This window comes from Myxocyprinus asiaticus, chromosome 13 (genome assembly GCF_019703515.2).
Source record: "Myxocyprinus asiaticus isolate MX2 ecotype Aquarium Trade chromosome 13, UBuf_Myxa_2, whole genome shotgun sequence".
NCBI lineage: Eukaryota > Metazoa > Chordata > Actinopteri > Cypriniformes > Catostomidae > Myxocyprinus > Myxocyprinus asiaticus.
This window is the reverse complement of record NC_059356.1, coordinates 39313413-39337073: the sequence shown is the minus strand read 5'-3', so window position 1 is coordinate 39337073 and position 23661 is coordinate 39313413. Positions and strand designations below refer to the sequence as shown.

Below are 23661 nucleotides of genomic sequence, written 5' to 3'. Positions count from 1 at the left end.
AGCCAAATCAGTGGGCTGCGAGCGGTGGCTTTCTGCAAACAAAACTGACCCACAAGAGTCGACCCTCTGCCTAGTGTGGCACTGTTCCCAGGACACTTTAGGCTATAATCACAGGCCTTTGTCAACAATCGGGGAAACCTCAATGAGAAATGTCTTTCGCATCCCGGCGAGCCAGTATGACCCACATCATCCCTTTCACCACAAGGGCCAAAATCATGGTGCAAACACTATGGAAGAGGGTTGGAGGTTGGGATGAACCTCTACCAGCTGACCTCTTCTCAGAATGGCATGCTTGGGAAGAAGAGCTTCCTAACCTACAGAGAATAACACTGACTAGGTGTTACACACCAGCATGCAACAACACCTCCTCCATTATCGCTATGCATGTCTTCTGTCATGCCTCTGATGAGGTATATGGCACTTATTTACCGGTGGAAACGGGTGATGACATCCAAGTTGCATTCATCATGGTGAGGTCACGGGTGGCACCCAAAAAGCAACTCTCCACGCCAGGCCTTGAACTCTGTGCAGCATTGTCTGGAGGTCAGCTTGCCAAAACACTGAACTCTGAACTTACACTTAACCCCAGACAGACACTCATGTGGTCAGACTCAACAACCCTGTTACACTGGATAAAGTCTGAGTCATGCAACTACAAAGTGGTCGTTAGCACGGGAATCACAGAGATTCAAGACCTCTTGGATACCAGAACTGGAAATACGTGGACTCCGAAAACAACCCTGCCGATGATATAACCCGGGGTAAGACCTATCGCTTGTCATACTTTGTTAAAGCAAATAGTCATTCCGTGCTTAACCGGCATATTAACAATTATTATAAAGAGCGCACGGCAGTGTTAAAGCATAGCGCACACACTTTGGTAACCTGACACCGCTTGTCAGTAGCAGCAGCGGCAGACTAGTTCGCTTTAATTGTTGCATTACAATATGCTCTTGTTTACTGTTGCATTATACGAGTTTAAACTTACCAGTATATGCACAGTCATTAACAGTGTTTATTTTGCCATGTCACATTCATATTGGTATATATATTTATCGTATTTAATTTGTCTTTCTATCAGAAACCACATATATCCTCATCCACACAAGTGAAGCTGTGTATGCATCGTATTATTCATTCCATAATAAATATTTGGATTCTAAACTTCACTCTGGAGTAGCTGCAGTTCTTTCTGACAGAAGAATTAGGCCAGTTGATGTACCACGATCCATCTATGCACAAAATATCCCACACCTTGTGTGTGCTGTCCAGTGCCAGTTCGTCTTGTTATCTAGTCGGTCCTGTATGAGTGTTCTTGTCGATCCTGTTCTCCAACCTGGTACGGTAAGGTCGGTCCTGATTCCCGTCATCCTCTGCCCCAGTTCTTGGATTACTTTTTCACCTACGGGGTGGTTTATGATTTACCCCCTCGTGGGTGTCTGTGTATGTTTATAAAATAAAGTATTTTGTTTTTTTTACTGTTTTAGTCTTTATGCATGAACTTTGTGGTTATTTTCATTTTTTTCCATGCAATAAGACCAAAAACACAGATCGTTATCCGCGTGGTTTGTTTCTGGTGAAATACAATTACTGCCATATTTTAACCACATGGGTATAGTGGAGAGACCCCACTGGCATCTTGTAAAATGAAAATTAGAGGGAACTGAAAGGGTGTGCATACAAATGATTACGTAAAAAACGAGTGAGAGAAATATGGAAATCACATGATCATCCCTCCCTCAAGTTAAAAACAGCACACTATGAGTTATTTAAGAGGAATTAAGCACTTTCGTTTGGTTTGCCCAGCCGCTTGAAGTAGAAAAGGTCCTACAAAGAAAAGCGCAGACACAATCGCAAATTCCTGAAGGAGCAGACCTCTCAAAAGTGATAAAATACTCATTAGGATCGCTTTATGAATCATATACCATTTACAGACATTCTTATTGTCTTTGTCATTTTAACACACAAACCTAATGTACAACAGACCGTTTTTTAAAGGAACTGTCATTTTATTTAGGAAAATAAGTTATATCATTGTTTGTCCTTTCAGTCAAATAGAAGTGAATGCTGGAGTTGTTGAAACATAGACAAGAACACATTCTCACACACTGAGATTCTCCAGACCTGTCATGCCAGGCCTCAGCCCACCAAATGGACTTATTTCTTATATTCAAAAAATAGAACTGAAAGTTCCCTTACAGCATCAAACACTGTCACCAGGTGGCCGTTAAGTTGAGAAGCAAGCAAATTAGCCTTAGTGTGTTACTGATTTTTTTTTTTATCACAAGTACATTAGGTAACCTGAAACTATAAACCAAGAGAAAAAAATAATGGCAATGGCAAATATTTAAAAAGATTATCCCTAGCAATTGGGTGGAAAAACTAAAAAATCTTGATCTGATGGTAACATACCAGACACAGGTTTGATCAGTGAATTTCTACGATTTTCCCAGAATTTTGCGATTTCTGCTAAGGCTTTTTAAAATTGTTTTAAAGAGATTGCTGTTACACAGAGGAATCTAAGGGCAGTGAAATACTATAGAGCTGAGCACAGAAAAAAAAGATATTTGCCATAGACATTACCAAAAATTTCCAAAGGCCCAGAAATCGCTATTTAAAATATATTATCCTACTGATCAGAAACAGACCCAAAACATTAAAAAAGGAAAGACAGAGGGACACAGTGCTAAGATATATATCTACAAAATGTTTTATTTTACACACCATAAAAGTCAACATAAAACAAACAAAATTCATTATAATGACGAAAATTCTATAACCAAACTTCTAACTAAACCTAAATCTAACCTAATGTCTTTTATGATAAGACAAAGTACTTTGCCTAATAAAGAGGCTGAAAATAACGAAATGTTAGATTTACTCATTTATAAAGTTATTTATTGTGGATTCTCTGAAATATGAATTTATGTCACTGCAGAATCTTACTGATGGCGGTGGTGGAATAGGTTTCCACAAACCAACTGTGTCCTTATTGCGGTGTATCAGCCACATAAAAGAGTGTACAGCCACGTAAAAATAGAAAGGAGGGATGTAAGATGAGTGACGTTGAAATAACCACAAAGTATACTTCTATGGTCAATACCAAAAAATGTGTGTATTTGTGATAATCACAGAGCATTTCTCTTGAACTCCTGGTCTCAAAATTCTGGTTTATAAATTGCTGGTTTTGTTCTCGTTCTGTGGTATTGAACCAGAGCACAGTCACAAAAGCTCTTAAAATCATTTCAACGTGCCATCATACTTATTCAATATTTTTGAAAAACCATCAGACTTGTTTCAGGGGATGTCATTTACCTGGCAGATATAGTAATTGCCTTTTTGTCAGCTTTCTGATTGGCTGGTGCTAAGCCACTGAGCATCTAGACAAGAGCTGAAAGTGACTGCCTAGACCCTCATAGCAATAGCTGACCCTAAAATACAATATCTTATGAATGAATTGCAACGGACTTAACTAAAGTTTGATTCATCTTGTACAAGATGTTATTTAACTGCAATAATTCAAATAATAAAGAAAATAGAAACATTTCTAATATAAAAGCAAATGGTGACTTTAAGGGATATTTCACCTAAAAATGAAAGTTCTCTCATCATTTACTCATCCTCATGCCATCTCAGATGTGTATGACTTTCTTTTTCTGCAGAACACAAGTTATTATTTTTAGAAGAATTTTTCAGCTCTTTAGGTCCATACAATACACTACACTAAAAAAATAAAGAAATAAAATAAAAAATAAAAAAGGCTTTAGATTCCAAAAGATTTACTTATAAAATGAAGTAAAATGTTCTTAACTCCACAGCATAATATACAGTATATTCAAGTGAGTGAATTTAACTTCTGTTAAAACATAAACTTATACTTACAAAGCTGATGTACATGGTACTTAATCTTAGTAAATTTAGATGAATATTTTGCTTTCCTTATAAACACGTGTACCACATAACATATAAAAGACTTCCGCAGGGACTCGTTAATCTACGACCATTTTCTACCTAATTTACGATAGCTTTTGGAAACGGGCCACAAGAGCAATCGTAAGATATTCTGTCTGCTTATGCTTACGAGACATTTGGCAAACGAATCCCAGGCCTTAAGATATACACTTTTTTCTCAATATAATAAAACTAAATAAAAAACTAAATAAAAAAAATATGGACCGATTTAAAAATGTTTACCCATCCATAATCCTAAATCTTATTGAAAAACTGTGATTTGTCCTGTTGTCCTAGGCAGTAAGTCAGTGTTTTATGCTTGTGTCCTATGTTTTTCTTAGAACTTTGACATATACAAGGTCCAAAGTTTATAACTGAGCTTTGCAACACATGTTTCAGGATCAGAATCAGAATGAGCTTTATTGCCAAATATGCCAGAAGGAATTTTCCTTGGTGACAGTGACAGAAGCTTCCAGTGCACAAACAATACAACAATGAGACATTGATAATAATAATAATAATAATAATAATAATAATAATAATAATAAAATAGATAAAATAAAAAGCAAATAGAAATATAAGTATATATAGAAATACACAATAAGATATATATATGTACAAATCTGTTATATACAGTGCAAGGGAATGTAATGCAGAAGAGGGAGGATATGTTAAATAATATAACTGACTGCTGTGTCTTGCACGTAATTATATTATAGTTTTTTAACTGTTCATGAGATGGATAGTCTGAGAGAAAAACTGTTCTTGTGCCTGAGCGTCGGCCAGAAGGCAACAGCATCTACATGTAGGAGGCAACTCATTCAAGCGCTCCTTAAAGTATTTATGTTCAATCAATCAATTTATTTTTCTGTGCAAAGTTATATCCAATTTTACAACTTCGTTGCCAAGACGAGGTAACGCTGTAAACCCTAAAAAATCCGTAAAAACGATGATTTAACGACTTTACAGGTCAAAAGATACGCAAGATTTAACAGAAGTAGCCTACTAATGCAAGTGCTTTTTTAAAACTATCAGCTTCATATTTCTGCCTTCAAACCCTCCAAACTTTGGCCTCATTCACTTCCATTGTAAGTGCCTCACTGTAACCTCGATTTTTGGAAAGACGAGTCGAAATTATGTGGTAATCAACATAACGCCGCAAATGCTGTCAATTTAGCTTAACTTGTATTGAACCCGGAATATTCCTTTAAAGTTTTGGATACAGGTTTTGGAACAGACCCATAGACATTGTTTACACCTAGACTATTCGTTTCGGAAGATCCGATCACAAGACTATAAACTAATAAACTGAGTCTAAAATAAAATCTTAATATTTTATACCCACCAAGTAGGCTTATATCATATTATATGATTTTATCTCGTTATTTCTCTTAACATCATTTTTTATCGATTTGCTTTGGACGCTTTCCATTTAACTATGAAGCTAATTTCACCAAAAGTCAAATGTAGCAAAAATCAGTGTTTGACAACACAATACAAGAGTTCAATACAATACAAGAAGTCACTGTGTTTAAAATGTTTTTTTTTATTTAAAAAAAAAAAAATAAAAAAAAAACAAAGTCAAGAAAACATAAAAACTAAAAAAATACAACAAGCTAAATATATGCAAGGACTGTTTAACCTTTCTGACTGGGAACTGTCCAGTGCTGAATGGACTTGAAAATGGTGATGAAACATTGTGACGCAAATCGAAAGTCAAATAGACACGGGTTTTTCCCGTTACAGCCAACAGACTAAATACTCTGTCCCATCCAGGCTAAATAAATAAATAAATAAATAAATAAATACAATTATATGAACAAATAGAGTTCTGGGTGCTCATAACATGATGTCGGAGTTTTGCGTCAGTATGAACTTCAGAGTGCGGAGTATCTCCTTCCTCACGATTTCCCATGCGCAGTAACTAAAACCCTGCACAGAAATGAACGACATTCAGCATAAGAATGTTTATAATAAAACACCAAACAGACTAAAGTTACATTGGTTAGGGATGCAAGCGTACCTTTTCTTTCACAACTGTGGATATGATCTCGAAGTAAGCTTTGAGTGCAACATCTCTACTAGGGAAATCCTGTGTCGCTTCAAACTTATTCATCACCTATGTTGGCACACACACACAGTAACATAAAAAAATAATGCTGATTGGCACAAGGGCAGTTAGACGTTTTAAACAATCAGATGTGAGGAGTCTAGGCAACACTTACGCATTTGCTGTCCTCAATCTGGCGGTATATGATGTTTTGAAAGTCATCCAGTTTTGCGCATTCCACTGGTCAGGAACACCATCAGTAACGAGTATCACCAAAGTGTTTATTTAGTGCTGTGTTGAATTTTGAATTGTCTGTCAGAAAAGGTAAACAGTGTTCAAAGACAAGACCAATTTCTCTATGAAGATTAAGCACAAATTTTAGGTTTTTAGCAGGGCGGCAGGACCCATCACGGTAAAATATTAAAAGATACACAAGGCACCATTCGGGGTTCCTCAGCTGCCACACCGGCAGAGCCCTCTGGAGATCCTCCAGACACCCAATAAAAGAGCCTCAAATACCTAATTTACGTACTCAATGAACTTCAAGACATTTCAAGAGTCTCAAACCTTTTAATTATGATGGGGTTACTGAAAAACAGACAGACAGACAGACAGACAGACAGACAGACAGACAGATAGATAGATAGATAGATAGATAGATAGATAGATAGATAGATAGATAGATAGATAGATAGATAGATAGACCACAGATTAGCTAAAATAGAAAGGAAGGAAATAGAAAGTCGAAAGCGCTACGGCTCAAAGAAACGGTTGCTGTTGTGGTTTAATCTGTCTTTCCATCCTCTATTTCTATTTCGATTATCATGGATCAATGCTGTATAAAATGAACGATTGGAATCTCTCTCATCACACATAGTTTCAACAGCCTTCGTGACAAAGTACCATTCTTAAAGCTCTTTCTTTTACTTTGACTTACTTCGTGATCCCCGATCTTGAATTAATCTACAAAATGGCACTTGTACATTTTATGTTGCTGTGTTCATTTCTTATATATTCGCAAGTTTGTTCAATGCCAACAAAGTGCATTATTCGGTGGGACCTTGTGGAGTCATCTCACAATCTACTTGAGAATATGGTATGTTGAGTTTTTATTTGTATTCTCTTCCTTTCCTTTCATTACTTGGTTCACACATGTCCTAACCTCTGCCCTGTCTTTGTTTATAGGGAGGCCTTTTCCCTCGTGAATGCTTGGAAGAAAAAGTCGAGATAACGTTTCCTAAATCTGCTCTGCAATCAAACGGCTCAAATCAGGTAAAATCACAACAAATCAAGACCATGACCATTCCATGCATTAGTTCCAAGACATAATTAAATGTTTTAGATGATGTAATGTTGTCTAACTGCTCTTGCTTATTGATGTGCAGAAAATCGCAGTGTATACAATCATGGAGCACATTGACTCTTTGTTTGCAAATGAGACCCATCCTGGATCCTGGGTGCCGGAGAAAGTGGATGTTTTCCGGCACAAAGTTTATCGCTTAAAAGAAGATAACAAATGTGTAAGGGAAACATACATTTATTACTGCAGTCTGTTATATTTTCTGTTATACCTATTTTATTTTCATTCTATTGCATGGATGTGTGAACACACCTGTAACGATGTAATAATTACTTATTCTTGGGCAGGTTTTGGGGAAAACGCACGGACCCGTGGATGATTTTCCTGCAATAGACAATGCCCTGAGAAACTATTTCGAAGAATTGGCCACTCTTCTTAGAAACAAGGTACCATTCGATTTGTAGCCTTCTCAAACACATCTCAGTTAAATACAAAATGTACAGCTCACATCAATTGCTATCTTCTTTTCTCTATCAGGATTACAGTTTCTGCGCATGGGAGGTGGTTCGAAAAGAGCTCCTGAGTGTTCTTAATGACATCCTCCAGCTAAACTCATCCAAATAGCAATTTTCGTAGTCAAATATGCATTTATTTATTTATTTATTTATTTAAGTGATTAATTAAGTATTTAATTATTTATTTACCTATTTGTGTATTTATTTGATTATTTATTGGTTACTGATTGTTTGTTTGATTGCAAGGAGAAAAACAGTATTTGTAGTGTCTGTGTTCTTGTCAGTAAAATGCTACATTTATTTCTAAGTTGTCTTTTTCTGATGACAGAGATAAGGCTATACACTAAACATTCAATAAAACTGACGACACTGAAGTATTTGTCTGAGTTTCATTCACTGGCGTTTGAAAAAAAAAAAAAAAAGACTAGTAAGATTTACTGAATTTTTTTAGCAAGTTTTTGCACACAGTTTTTCTAAGAAAATGTTAACTGTATAAAATGAAGTAAAATGTTCTTAACTCCACAGCATAATATACAGTATATTCAAGTGAGTAAATTTAACTTAACTTCTGTTAAAACATAAACTTATACTTACAAAGCTGATGTACATTGTACTTAAACTTAGTAAATTTAGATGAATATTTTGCTTTCCTTATAAACACGTGTACCACATAACATATAAAAGACTTCCGCAGGGACTCGTTAATCTACGACCATTTTCTACCTAATTTACGATAGCTTTTGGAAACGGGCCACAAAGAACAATCTTAAGATATTCTGTCTGATTATGCTTACGATATATTTGGCAAACGAAGCCCAGGTCTTAAGATATACACTTTTTTCTCCATATAAAGAATATATATATATATATATATATATATATATATATATATATATATATATATATATATATATATATATATGGACCGATATGTAACAGTTTACCCATCTATAATCCTAAATCTTATTGAAAATCTGTGATTTGTCCTGTTGTCCTGGGCAGTAAGTCACTGTTTTATGCTTGTGTCCAATGTTTTTCTTAGAACTTTGACTTATACAAGGTCTATAATTTATAACTGAGCTTTGCAAAACATGTTTCAGGATCAGAACAGAATGAGCTTTATTGCCAAGTATGCTTCCACATACAATTACTTTTTCTTGGTGACAGAATTCTCCAGTGCACAAACAATACAACAATGAGACATAGAAAATAAAAATAAAAAAACAGAATAAAATGAAAAGTTAATAGAAATATAAGTATATATAGAAATGCACAATATGACATATATATATATATATATATATGTTTATAGATACGCGTGGTACGATGTATATCATTCAACAAAACATTATAAAAAAAAATGAGAAACCAATGTGTACATGTGTGATCATTGCATGATTTTCTAATGTCATGCTGCAACTTACAGTAAAACGAATAATTCACATTCGATCAGGACAGTGTTTCAAAAAGTTCCAAAACCTAGTGAGCTGCCTTGCTGTCTCCTACCTTCTAAAGCAGCTGTTCCTTACTGAAATGAAGCCAAGGATTTGGAACGCTCTACATGTAGGCGGCAACTCATTCAAGCGCTCCTTAAAGGAATGTTCAATCAATCAATCAATCAATCAATCAATCAATCAATCAATCAATCAATCAATCAATCAATCAGTCAATCAGTTTATTTATATAGCACAATAGAAACAACAGTAGTTGAACACTGTGCTGTACAACCATAATAAAAGAAATATCTCAAAAGTACATCACATAAATACATCACCAAAATACATCAATATAGCTATGCTGTACAAACCGCAATGCAAGATAAAGAGGTACATCAAAGCACATAAATTATATAAGTTTACACCTTTGAACTCTAAGGACAATCGTAAGCCTGCGCAAAAAGAAATGTTTTTAAATGAATGAAATTTGTATGTTCCGGGTTCAACACAAGTTAAGCTCAATCGACAGCATTCGTGGCATAATGCTGATCACCACAAAAATGTATTTCGACTTTTCTTTAAAAAAATAAATAATAATAATTACAAGTACTAATGGAAGTAAACAGGTCCAATCCTTAAATATTAAAATACTCACTGTTTCAAAAACATAGCCACAAGACATAAACAATATGCTTTTTAACATGATTTTAGTGTGATGAAATCACTCATTTACCCTTTCTGTGTAAAGTTATATCCAATTTTACAACTTCGTTGCCAAGACGAGGTAACGCTGTAAACCCTAAAAAATCCGTAAAAACGATGATTTAACGACTTTACAGCTCAAATGATACGCAAGATTTAACAGAAGTAGCCTACTGATGCAAGTGCTCTTTTAAAACTATCAGCTTCTTATTTCTGCCTTCAAACCCTCCAAACTTTGGCCTCATTCACTTCCATTGTAAGTGCCTCACTGTAACCTCGATTTTTGGAGGGACGAGTCGAAATTATGTGGTAATCAACATTACGCCGCAAATGCTGTCAATTTAGCTTAACTTGTATTGAACCCGGAATATTCCTTTAAAGTTTTGGTTACAGGTTTTGGAACAGACCCCTAGACCTTGTTTACACCTAGACGATTCGTTTCGGAAGATCCGATCACAAGACTATAAACTAATAAAGTGAGTCTAAAATAAAATCTTAATATTTTATACCCACCAAGTAGGCTTATATCATATTATATGATTTTATCTCGTTATTTCTCATAACATCAATTTTTATCGATTTGCTTTGGACGCTTTCCATTTAACTATGAAGCTAATTTCACCAAAAGTCAAATGTAGCAAAAATCAGTGTTTGACAACACAATACAAGAGTTCAATTCAATACAAGAAGTCACTGTATTTAAAATGTTTTTATTTAAAAAAAAATAACTAAATCAATAAATAATAAAAAAAAAATAACTAAATAAAAAAAGTCAAGAAAACATAAAAACTAAAAAAATACAACAAGCTAAATATATGCAAGGACTGTTTAACCTTTCTGACTGGGAACTGTCCAGTGCTGAATGGACTTGAAAATGGTGATGAAACATTGTGACGCAATTCGAAAGTGAAATAGAAACGGGTTTTTCCGTTACAGCCAACAGACTAAATACTCTGTCCCATCCAGGCTAAATAAATAAATAAATAAATAAATAAATAAATAAACAAAATTACATGAACAAATTGAGTTCTGGGTGCTCATAACATGATGTCGGAGTTTTGCGTCAGTATGAACTTCAGAGTGCGGAGTATCTCCTTCCTCACGATTTCCCATGCGCAGTAACTAAAACCCTGCACAGAAATGAACGACATTCAGCATAAGAATGTTTATAATAAAACACCAAACAGACTAAAGTTACACTGGTTAGGGATGCAAGCGTACCTTTTCTTTCACAACTGTGGATATGATCTCGAAGTAAGCTTTGAGTGCAACATCTCTACTAGGGAAATCCTGTGTCGCTTCAAACTTATTCATCACCTATGTTGGCACACACACACACAGTAACATAAAAAAATAATGCTGATTGGCACAAGGGCAGTTAGACGTTTTAAACAATCAGATGTGAGGAGTCTAGGCAACACTTACGCATTTGCTGTCCTCAATCTGGCGGTATATGATGTTTTGAAAGTCATCCAGTTTTTGCGCATTCCACTGGTCAGGAACACCATCATTCTCAAACAGTGTGTCAATATTCTGGAGTGTCTGGTAAATGGCTTTTTCGACACCAGTAACCTTAATAAAAAACAGTTGCATTACAGATGTTTAGTTTTAAATTGAGCACGGAACTTTGTGATCAAAAACTGTTCGTGCAGAAATGTTACCTGCTGTGTATTGTTGGACTGGAACACATATTGGGGAAAAGAAATGGAAACATGGTCCTTCAGGCATTGCAAAGGAAAATGACCCCCCTAAAGCAAAATGTAAATTCGTTAGGGGGAAAATTGTTTTTACTGCATAATTATATAGCAATGTTTCCTCACGTACCATTGTTTCTAGAAGTGTGTATGACGTCTTCATTAAGTTCTTGTGGAGGATGCAGTTTGTTGGCAATGACCAAACCTGCGCAAAGCAGACAATGGCGCACAGCCAGGCCATAAGATGGTGATCCATTTTGACAGATGCCTATATAAGGAAGCAAAGACCTTACTAGTTAAACTGATCTTTCCGATAAAGTTCAAACACAATTATAAAGTCTTTAATAATCAGAAATTGATTGCTTACCTCGTTGAATTGTCGGGTATACTTTACAAGTTGTGCTTGTTGTTATGTGAAAGACTCATAGTGGGGCTACAGTTTATATACAACATACTTGCACAGATAAAAAAGCGAAAGGGGTGATTTCACACTTATTCACTACATCCGAATGGACGAGACTTTGCGTTTTCGAGACGTCTTAAACTCTTATTTGTTTCTTTCATTCAAGTGCATTCACAAAGAAGACCTATTTCCTTTTGATTCATATGAAGTTGATTTTCGTTACATTTTTTTATTAATATGAAAAGATTTATGTGGTATCCAAGAGCCCAATGTATAAACGAAAAAACATACAACAGAATAAGCAAATGCATTACTGTAAATGTGCATACATTATATATTAGGCTAATAAATGTGTTGACACATGTTTTTATTCATCACACAACTATCTGTTGACAAGTGAAATGATGATTTACTAAAGAGGAACATCTGAAGGCTTAGTTAACTATGTAACTTCAGGGAGGGCAGGGTGTGCAGTCGCCCTAAGGCCGGGGTGAGAGGGGGCCCGCAACGGTCGACCAAAAGAAACCATAAAAATGACCCCAGGCTCGAGGGGTGTTGAAAAAACGACCAAGGTTCTTTGCACTGGGGCACGCAAGATCCAAGTTACCCCACTGGTTGTGTTTATATTTGACACTTTCCATACTTTAATTTTACCAAATATATATCAAGCATGAAATGTTTCCATTTAGGCAGCACATATCCAAGGTGAGTAATATAACTGCCATTTCAGTCAACAGAAGATGCTTATAATTGACCTATACATTATACAATCTTCCAAAACAGGGTGAGCATTACTGATTTGATCTTGGAGTGAACCTAATTTATCTTTATGGGAAGTCAAGTGTAACTGTGTTCTGAGTTTATTATGGTATATAATAAACTCTGAAATATTTGTGGCATATGGTTGGTAAAAAATGTCTGTCTGTTTGTGACAAAGACCAAGCATTTTTCTTGTATTCCTGGTCTTGAGCCTACAACCTCAAACCAGATCACAATCACAAAAGCTTGCAAACTAGTTTAAACTTGCCACCATACTTTATCAACATTTTTATTTTGTTATTTTGACAAAAATAAACTGCTGTTGATATGAGCATTTGTCTTAAGTGATGTACTGTTAAGGTCACCTAGACAGTGGTGTAGGGCTGGTTAAAAAATGTTTCAGTTTCAAATGCTGTGTTTTAAAGTTTTGGTTTTGAAAGCTGAGCAGAGAAAAGAACTGTGTGTCAAGCTGGCACCTTGTGCAGTGTGTACATACGTTGATACCAGATCTTCATTTCAGCCCAACATAAAGCAGCTAACAAAGCTGAAATGCCATGTCACCTTAAAGCAAGTCTGTATAGCTTGAATTCTTGAAGTCCCAGGACAACATTTTTGTGGGACACCCACCCCTCTCGAAGGAGACCCCAGTCAATTGTTCTATGGAAATACTCAAGACTTCCTTAAAGGTGCACTCAGTAACTTTTTGCTTGTGTCATCTTGGGCTTACAATGACACCTAGTGGTGTGGATGCAGCATCATTCAAAATCAATAGTTTTCCAGATGCCATTGTAAAAGCTCACTTTTCACAATCAGCCATAATTGATTTAATCCATGCATGAAAGCATCCAATAACAAGATGGTTACTGAGATTAAGCGAGTAGTACTCAGCTGGTCATGTGATTCTAAAATGGTAGACCCCATGAGGGCGCCCCTGCCACATGTAGAATAAAAAACTTTTAAAAGGTTACTGATATGACTAGAGTCCTCATCTCATGTGAGAGGTCATGATTTTATAAATATGTTTCAAAATTACAGTTGATTTCTTTAGAAGTAAAACTTTTTAATGGGGAAAAATTGCACCGTTAAAGCCGCCTTTTCACTGCACACAACAAACAAGGTCCGATAGACTGGAAATCATTCATTTCCTTTGGAGTGTCGCCTGGGGGCTGCGTGGGGTGCCGACCATCAACGGATGTGGAAGTTTTGAATCAGATTTGTGCTTTGGATGCATTAAAAATGTGGACTTCAGTGACTAGACCATATGCGACACCCCGCCGGATGTGATGTATTCCAATCAAATCTACGTGCGCGAGTTGAGAATTATGAATACTTTTTTTGTTTAAAATTATCATAAATACTTGAAAGTGTAAAAATGCATGGATATTGATAAAGAAGTAATAAATTAGTAATTTACTTAATTAAATTATACTTAATATACTTAATTATAATACTTAATTTGGTGTCTTTATTTATATTTTATTATTTTTAATTTTGTCTCCATATGTTTCCTCCAAAAGTATTGGCGGTCATTTGTCCTTTATGCATATCTATTTATTATTTGTATTCATCTTGTCAAGTGTCACCGTTTAGTGCAAGTGATGCACCTCAACGGAGAAGATATACACTCTCCGGCCACTTTATCAGGTACACCTGTTCATCTACTTCTTCATGCCAGTTGTGTGGCAGCAGTGTAATGTATAAAATCATGCACATATGGGTCAGGAGCTTCAGTTAATGTTCACATCAACCATCAGAATGGGGAAAAATGTGATCTCAGTGATTTAGATCATGGCATGATTGTTGGTGCCAGATGGGTTGGTATGAGTATTTCTGTAACAGCTGATCTCCTGGGATTTTCATGCACAAGAGTCTCTAGGGTGTGTAGAGAATGGTCCGAAAAACAAACAAAAAAAACAACCAATGAGCGGCAGTTCTGTGGAAGAAAACACCCTATTGATGACAGAGGTCAACGGAGAATGGCCAGACTGGTTCGAGCTGACAGAAAGGCTACAGTAACTAAAATAATCCCTCTGTTCAATTGTAGTGAGCAGAATAGCATCTCAGAATGCGCAACATGTCGAACCTTGGGTTCCACTTCTGCCAGCCAAGAAGAGAAAGCTGAGGCTGCAGTGGGCCTACCATTTGTGTACCTCAACAGAAATCTAGATTTGTCAGACCAGGCAATGTTCTTAGCTGAAAATTGTGGTACCCAGTGGGGACTTCTGTTGCTGTAGACCAACCACCTCAATGTTCGATGTGTTGTAAGTTCAGAAATGCTTTTCTGCATAGCACTGTTGTAACATGTGTGTTTATTTGGGTTACTGTCACCTTCCTGTCAGCTTGGACCAGTCTGGCCATTCTCCTCTGACCTCTGTCATTAACAATGCCTTTTCGCCCACAGAACTGCCGCTGGCTGGATGTTTTTCGCACCATTCTCTTTACACTCTAGAGACTGTTGTGAGTGAAAATCCCAGGAGATCAGCAGTTATACAAATACTACAGAAATACGACGGTCAGACATGAATGTGGGAGACAGTGAAAAGGTGGCTTAAGAATTATTATTCACTGGGGTTAATACATTTTGCCCAAGATTGTGTGTATGTGTCATGGTCCTGTCACTCTGTCAGTCTGGGTTTTAGTCTGACAGGACCGTGGCATTATCCGCCCATGTCTGTCTTTGTTAGAGTACGCAGTTTGTCGATTGGCATGAGTGTATATAACCTCGTTGTCTTGGCGATGTGCACTCATGCCAATCGGATGTTTTGCCTTCTTGTGAGAACACGTGGCTTTGTTATAGTTTCTGTATTGCCATGTGCTTCTCTGTCTTACGTCACACCCTGCCTCCTTGTTTGCTGATTATTCTTTCATTAGTAGCACCTGCCCTATATTAACCCACTTGATTTCTCCCCATATTTCAGTCTCCTTGTGTACAAAATTCCCTGCTCCATGCATGTGCGAGTCAAACATGTTCAAACCAGTCTGGCGCATTTGCGAAAGTTTCAGTTGGGCAGCTTCTCTGTAATGGAGTTATACAGAATCTCCTGGCTTTTGTTTATTCCTTTAAAATTTTGTTTTTCTTGGTATGGTGTTGTTGTGCATTCATTCCTCAGTAAGTAACAATATTTATCACCATTGTAAATATGTTTTAGAGAGTGTCAAAGTGTTATTCAGTTAATCTTACCTCAGAAATGTTTTTATGATAATACACATACAGCAGCGGTAATATTCGACGAATCAACCCAGCTATTTGCTTTCAAAGTGTTTATTTATTTCTACAAGTCTATCGCTTGTCATAATTTGTTAAAGAAAATAGTCATTCCGTGCTTAACCGGCATATTAACAATTATTATAAAGAGCGCACGGCAGTGTTAAAGCATAGCGCACACACTTTGGTAACCTGACACCGCTTGTCTGTAGCAGCAGTGGCAGACTAGTTCACTTTAATAGTTGCATTACAATATGCTCTTGTTTACTGTTGCATTATACGAGTTTAAACTTATCAGAATATGCACAGTCAGTAACAGTTTTTATTTTGCCATGTCATATTAATATTGGTATATACTGGTGCATCTCAATAAATTAGAATGTCGTGGAAAAGTTCATTTATTTCAGTAATTCAACTCAAATTGTGAAACTCATGTATTAAATCAATTCAATGCACACAGACTGAAGTAGTTTAAGTCTTTGGTTCTTTTAATTGTGATGATTTTGGCTCACATTTAACAAAAACCCACCAATTCACTATCTCAAAAAATTAGAATACATCATAAGACCAATAAAAAAAACATTTTTAGTGAATTGTTGGCCTTCTGGAAAGTATGTTCATTTACTGTATATGTACTCAATACTTGGTAGGGGCTCCTTTTGCTTTAATTACTGCCTCAGTTCGGTGTGGCATGGAGGTGATCAGTTTGTGGCACTGCTGAGGTGGTATGGAAGCCCAGGTTTCTTTGACAGTGGCCTTCAGCTCATCTGCATTTTTTGGTCTCTTGTTTCTCATTTTCCTCTTGACAATACCCCATAGATTCTCTATGAAGTTCAGATCTGGTGAGTTTGCTGGCCAGTCAAGCACACCAACACCATGGTCATTTAACCAACTATTGGTGCATTTGACAGTGTGGGAAGGTGCCAAATCCTGCTGGAAAATGAAATCAGCATCTTTAAAAAGCTGGTCAGCAGAAGGAAGCATGAAGTGCTCCAAAATTTCTTGGTAAACGGGTGCAGTGACTTTGGTTTTCAAAAAACACAATGGACCAACACCAGCAGATGACATCATCACAGACTGTGGAAACTTAACACTGGACTTCAAGCAACTTGGGCTATGCGCTTCTCCACCCTTCCTCCAGACTCTAGGACCTTGGTTTCCAAATGAAATACAAAACTTGCTCTCATCTGAAAGAGGACTTTGGACCACTGGGCAACAGTCCAGTTCTTCTTCTCCTTAGCCCAGGTAAGACGCCTCTGACGTTGTCTGTGGTTCAGGAGTGGCTTAACAAGAGGAATATGACAACTGTAGCCAAATTCCTTGACATGTCTGTGTGTGGTGGCTCTTGATGCCTTGACCCCAGCCTCAGTCCATTCCTTGTGAAGTTCACCCAAATTCTTGAATCGATTTTGCTTGGCAATTCTCATAAGGCTGTGGTTCTCTCGGTTGGTTGTGCATCTTTTTCTTCCACACTTTTTCCTTCCACTCAACTTTCTGTTAACATGCTTGGATACAGCACTCTGTGAACAGCCAGCTTCTTTGGCAATGAATGTTTGTGGCTTACCCTCCTTGTAAAGGGTGTCAATGATTGTCTTCTGGACAACTGTCAGATCAGCAGTCTTCCCCATGATTGTGTAGCCTAGTGAACCAAACTGAGAGACCATTTTGAAGGCTCAGGAAACCTTTGTAGGTGTTTTGAGTTGATTAGCTGATTGGCATGTCACCATATTCTAATTTTTTGAGATAGTGAATTGGTGGGTTTTTATTAAATGTGAGCCAAAATCATCACAATTAAAAGAACCAAAGACTTAAACTACTTCAGTCTGTGAGCATTGAATTTATTTAATACACGAGTTTCACAATTTGAGTTGAATTACTGAAATAAATGAACTTTTCCACGACATTCTAATTTATTGAGATGCACCTGTATATTTATTGTATTTAATTTGTCTTTCCAACAGAAACCACATATATCCTCATCCACACGACTGAAGCTGTCTATGTATCGTATTATTAAATCCATAATAAATATTTGGATTCTAAACTTCACTCTGGAGTAGCTGCAGTCCTTTCTGACAGAAGAATTAGGCCAGTTGATGTACCACGATCCATCTATGCACAAAACATCTCACAAATTGGTCCTTGGAGCCGGATTAGGGACTTTAGCTTCGCTATTGCTACATCCAGAGATTTTTAGGAGGGAGAACAAGTGCCAGATCCTCGTCCAAGTCGTACCGGCGGGTGCCCACTTACTTGGAGGAGTATGTGCTTGATTATCCACATCAGCGGCATGGTCATCCTTCACCAGCAGATGGCACTCAAGGAATATCTCATCCAAGCCAGAATCCTTATAGGGGCTATATTACTCCTGCTCAGAGACTTTGAAAGTGAAAAGCTGCATCACTTAGAGGCCCGGTGGAGAGATTTAAGCAGTGAGATGAGAGAGCTTCAAATCAGAATGGACAGTGCTAGACAGGCATCTTTTGCATCTAGATCTCCTGTTTACGGACACTACCAGAGTCTTCCTCGCGTTGAACTCAGTAACACTGGATTAGAACCCTCTGTGACTGTAGCATCATCCCCACAATATGAGGAAACACTTTACCACGAGCCCTCTACACAGCAGCGGCTGCAACCAATCATGTAGCCACCTAATATAGCTTGTGTATCTTCCCTGCCAGGGTCACAGCCTCAAAGACCATTTGCCGAACTCCGACGGTTAGACACATGGTCCCCCACAGCTGCTCAGCCTGCTCAGCCTGCCTATCATCAGGTACAGCCACAGCATCAGCCGACTCCAGTGCAGCCTGCACCAGCTCGCATGCAGCCGCTGTATCAATCAGCTGCTGTACAGCCTGCACCATCATATGTGCAACCCCAAGGCCAGTTGTTTGCTGTACAATCTGCACCAGCCTCACTGCAGCCACAGTACCAGCAGACGGTGCCAGCTCCAGTTCAGCCTGTTCCAGCACAACCAGAGATGCATCCTCAACGCCCTTATCAGCCTCTGCCTCCACCTCCTTGGCCTGGACCACAACCACTGTATTATTATCCCATCAATCCTGTGGCACCTGGACTGATGGAAATGGCCATTGCGACCTCCTGTGGGATACCCAAGCCAAAGCTGGCAGTCTTCACCTCAGGGAAAGAGAGTGATTTCCTGATGCACAAGAAAGGACTGGACAGCATCCTTGGCCCACACAGACATCTGACAGAGGACTACAAATATCATGTGCTCTTGGATCATCTACATCTGCCCGCTGCTTACCAGGTAGCTAAGAGTTACGTCAACAGCCCATTTCCCCACACCAGTGCCATGCTTTTGAACAGAGATACGGTCAACCAAGACAATTTATTCAGCGTGAGCTGAGAGCTATCTTTAATGCACCAGCTATTCAACCAGGTGATGCGCAGGGATTTGAGGACTTTGCGGCAGCTGTTAACACACTGGTGGGCATGTTGAACACAATGGACGGGCCCTCTAGATGCACTGTGGCTCCCACGTTGACACTCTACTGACCAAACTGCCTGTCAGTTATAGACACTCATTCATAGAGTACTGTCTCAACCAGCACATCATTGTGAGTGGCAGTTCCAGGACTTGCATATTGCCAGAATTTGCTGAATGGCTGGAAAGAAAGGCTCAGGCCATACAAATATCTCGATGTGTAACCGGGTCAGTACATGCAGAGCCTCTTTGACGAGAGCAGAAACCCTTTTCTTACCCTAAAGTCAAGGCAGCCACAATTCTCACAGGCAGTGAACAAAATAAAGCCATCAATTTGCCCTCAAGCTCTCTCACAGACACTAAAATGGCAGCTACAGCTAAAAAGCGGAATCACTTTAAGCCATTTTGTCCCTACTGCAACAACCATGAGCATTATCTCAATGCTTGTGCAGCATTTTGCAAGTTGAACCACACTCAAAGAGGAAGCTGGATTAAAGAGCGCAATAAATGCTGGGGGTGTGGACAAAGTCACAAACAAAACAGCTGCATGTTCAAGAAAACTTGCTCTACCTGTGGAGGACTCCACCTGCCTGTTCTGCATGAAGTTGCAGTTACTGCGGAAAACCAAAGCATGCATACAGTGAGCACAACCACTTCTCAGGTTTACTTGGATCAGGCCAGTCATTCAGGCAGAGTGATGTTGAAAGTTGTCCCGGTAAGACTCTGCAGTGGTAAAACATACATGGACACACATGCGGTGTTAGATGATGGTTCTGAAAGAACAATCATCCTGCCAGCAGCAGTCAAACATCTGGGGTTGAAAGGATCTGAGGAAACCTTGACTCTCAGAACAATAAGGCAAGACCTTGTTCAGCTAAGAGGAAACACAGTCTCCTTTGAGGTATCTGCCCTATCACACCCAAATGTAAAACATCAAATTCAAAGGGCATTCACAGCTGAAGAGCTCAACCTTGCTGAGCAGTCTTGCTCTGTGGACTCACTGAAAAGAAGATATGGACACTTAAGAAACATCCCGTTGAAAGGTTTCACTAAAGTGCAGCCTTTGCTACTCATAGGATCAGATTATCCACAGTTTATCACACCAAACTGCCCAATCTGTATGGGTCCGCTTGGTAGCCCTATAGTGGTACACACACTGCTTGGCTGGACAGTTCAAGGGCCAACAACCTTTCTCCAGCAACCCTCAAATGTAAGCTCATGCCTCCACACCACATTCCTCTCTCCTATGCAAGAGATATGTCAGCTTGTTGAGCAGTTGTGGCAGCTTGACATACTGCCACCGAGAAATGAGAAAGAAGTAGTCCGCTCCAGACAAGATAAAGCTGCACTTGCCGTGTTGGAGGAGAAAACGGTACGTGTTACAGTTGATGGTGCAACCCGCTATGCTACCCCACTACTTCATAAGCAAGACGCAGCTAAACTCCAGGCACCACCCAACGCTGTCATGGCTCTTTTAGGAGCTACAGAACGTTGCCTCATTAATAATCCTGACCTGGCTAACGTGTATAACAAAGAGATACACAAACTTGAGGAGGCAGGTTATGCAGTACGAATAACCAGTGAAGAAGCAGCCAATTCCAGTGATTCATGGTATGTTCCTCACCACATTGTGCTCCACAATGACAAAGCCAGGGTGGTCTTTAATTGCTCTTTCACCAACAAGCATATGAGCCTAAATGATTATCTACTGCCTGGTCCCACCTTAAGTCCACCACTGTTGGGAGTCCTACTCAGGTTCAGAGAGCATACTGTTGCAATAAGTGGAGACATACGAGCCATGTTTCACCAGATCAGACTGCTACCTGAAGACCAGCCACTGCTCCGCTTTGTCTGGAGAGTCATGGAAAGAGATCGCACCCCAGACATCTATGAATGGCGATTGTTACCATTTGGGACCACCTGCAGTCCATGCTGTGCTACATATGCCCTATAGAGACATGTCAGAGGCAACAGTGAGGGCAATGAAGATGTAGTGGAGGCCGTCCAGCAGTCTTTCTGTGTGGATAATTGCTTACAGTCCCTTCAATCTAAGCAGCTCATCGATAAAATGAGAGCATTGTTGGCGACTGGTGGCTTTGACATAAGGCAGTGGGCTAGCAATGTTCCCGCTGAAGCCAAATCAGTGGGCTGCGAGCGGTGGCTTTCTGCAAACAAAACTGACCCACAAGAGTCGACCCTCTGCCTAGTGTGGCACTGTTCCCAGGACACTTTAGGCTATAATCACAGGCCTTTGTCAACAATCGGGGAAACCTCAATGAGAAATGTCTTTCGCATCCTGGTGAGCCAGTATGACCCACTCGGATACATCATCCCTTTCACCACAAGGGCCAAAATCATGGTGCAAACACTATGGAAGAGGGTTGGAGGTTGGGATGAACCTCTACCAGCTGACCTCTTCTCAGAATGGCATGCTTGGGAAGAAGAGCTTCCTAACCTACAGAGAATAACACTGACTAGGTGTTACACACCAGCATGCAACAACACCTCCTCCATTATCGATATGCATGTCTTCTGTGATGCCTCTGATAAGGCATATGGCTCTTATTTACCGGTGGAAACGGGTGATGACATCCAAGTTGCATTCATCATGGTGAGGTCACGGATGGCACCCAAAAAGCAACTCTCCACGCACGCCTTGAACTCTGTGCAGCATTGTCTGGACGTCAGCTTGCCAAAACACTGAACTCTGAACTTACACTTAACCTTAGACAGACACTCATGTGGTCAGACTCAACAACCGTGTTACACTGGATACAGTCTGAGTCATGCAACTACAAAGTGTTCGTTAGCACGGGAATCACAGAGATTCAAGACCTCTTGGATAGGAGAACTGGAAATACGTGGACTCCGAAAACAACCCTGCCGATGATATAACCCGGGGTAAGACCTATCGCTTGTCATAATTTGTTAAAGCAAATAGTCATTCCGTGCTTAACCGGCATATTAACAATTATTATAAAGAGCGCACGGCAGTGCTAAAGCATAGCGCACACACTTTGGTAACCTGACACCGCTTGTCAGTAGCAGCAGCGGCAGACTAGTTCGCTTTAATTGTTGCATTACAATATGCTCTTGTTTACTGTTGCATTATACGAGTTTAAACTTATCAGTATATGCACAGTCATTAACAGTGTTTATTTTGCCATGTCACATTCATATTGGTATATATATTTATCGTATTTAATTTGTCTTTCTATCAGAAACCACATATATCCTCATCCACACAAGTGAAGCTGTGTATGCATTGTATTATTCATTCCATAATAAATATTTGGATTCTAAACTTCACTCTGGAGTAGCTGCAGTTCTTTCTGACAGAAGAATTAGGCCAGTTGATGTACCACGATCCATCTATGCACAAAATATCTCACACCTTGTGTGTGCTGTCCAGTGCCAGTTCGTCTTGTTATCTAGTCGGTCCTGTATGAGTGTTCTTGTCGATCCTGTTCTCCAACCTGGTACGGTCAGGTCGGTCCTGATTCCCGTCATCCTCTGCCCCAGTTCTTGGATTACTTTTTCACCTACGGGGTGGTTTATGATTTACCCCCTCGTGGGTGTCTGTGTATGTTTATAAAATGAAGTATTTTCGTTTTTTACTGTTTTAGTCTTTATGCATGAACTTTGTGGTTATTTTCTTTTTTGTCCATGCAATAAGACCAAAAACACAGATCGTTATCCGCGTGGTTTGTTTCTGGTGAAATACAATTACTGCCATATTTTAACCACGTGGGTATAGTGGAGAGACCCCACTGGCATTTTGTAAAATGAAAATTAGAGGGAACTGAAAGGGTGTGCATACAAATGATTACGTAAAAAACGAGTGAGAGAAATATGGAAATCACATGATCATCCCTCCCTCAAGTTAAAAACAGCACACTATGAGTTATTTAAGAGGAATTAAGCACTTTCGTTTGGTTTGCCCAGCCGCTTGAAGTAGAAAAGGTCCTACAAAGAAAAGCGCAGACACAATCGCAAATTCCTGAAGGAGCAGACCTCTCAAAAGTGATAAAACACTCATTAGGATCGCTTTATGAATCATATACCATTTACAGACATTCTTATTGTCTTTGTCATTTTAACACACAAACCTAATGTACAACAGACCGTTTTTTAAAGGAACTGTCATTGTATTTAGGAAAATAAGTTATATCATTGTTTGTCCTTTCAGTCAAATAGA

General features: G+C 38.7%; 2 protein-coding genes across 2 annotated transcripts; one reads left to right on the top strand and one right to left on the bottom strand.

The window, feature by feature from the left end:
- The first annotated feature begins 6971 nt into the window (after window positions 1–6971).
- LOC127450536 (interferon alpha-13-like) lies at window positions 6972–7933 on the top strand. Its single transcript, XM_051714759.1, has 5 exons — window positions 6972–7097; window positions 7187–7273; window positions 7387–7521; window positions 7649–7747; window positions 7839–7933. Exons 1-5 carry the CDS (start codon window positions 6972–6974, stop codon window positions 7923–7925), a joined length of 534 nt encoding a protein of 177 aa, XP_051570719.1. The 3' UTR covers window positions 7926–7933.
- Window positions 7934–10991: 3058 nt separating this feature from the next.
- On the bottom strand, window positions 10992–11904 carry LOC127450538 (interferon alpha-13-like). Its single transcript, XM_051714761.1, has 5 exons — window positions 11779–11904; window positions 11616–11702; window positions 11380–11526; window positions 11176–11271; window positions 10992–11084 (listed from the first exon to the last, which is right to left on the bottom strand). The coding sequence occupies exons 1-5, from the start codon at window positions 11902–11904 to the stop codon at window positions 10992–10994; spliced, it is 549 nt and encodes a 182-aa protein (XP_051570721.1).
- Between the last annotated feature and the right edge of the window lie 11757 nt (window positions 11905–23661).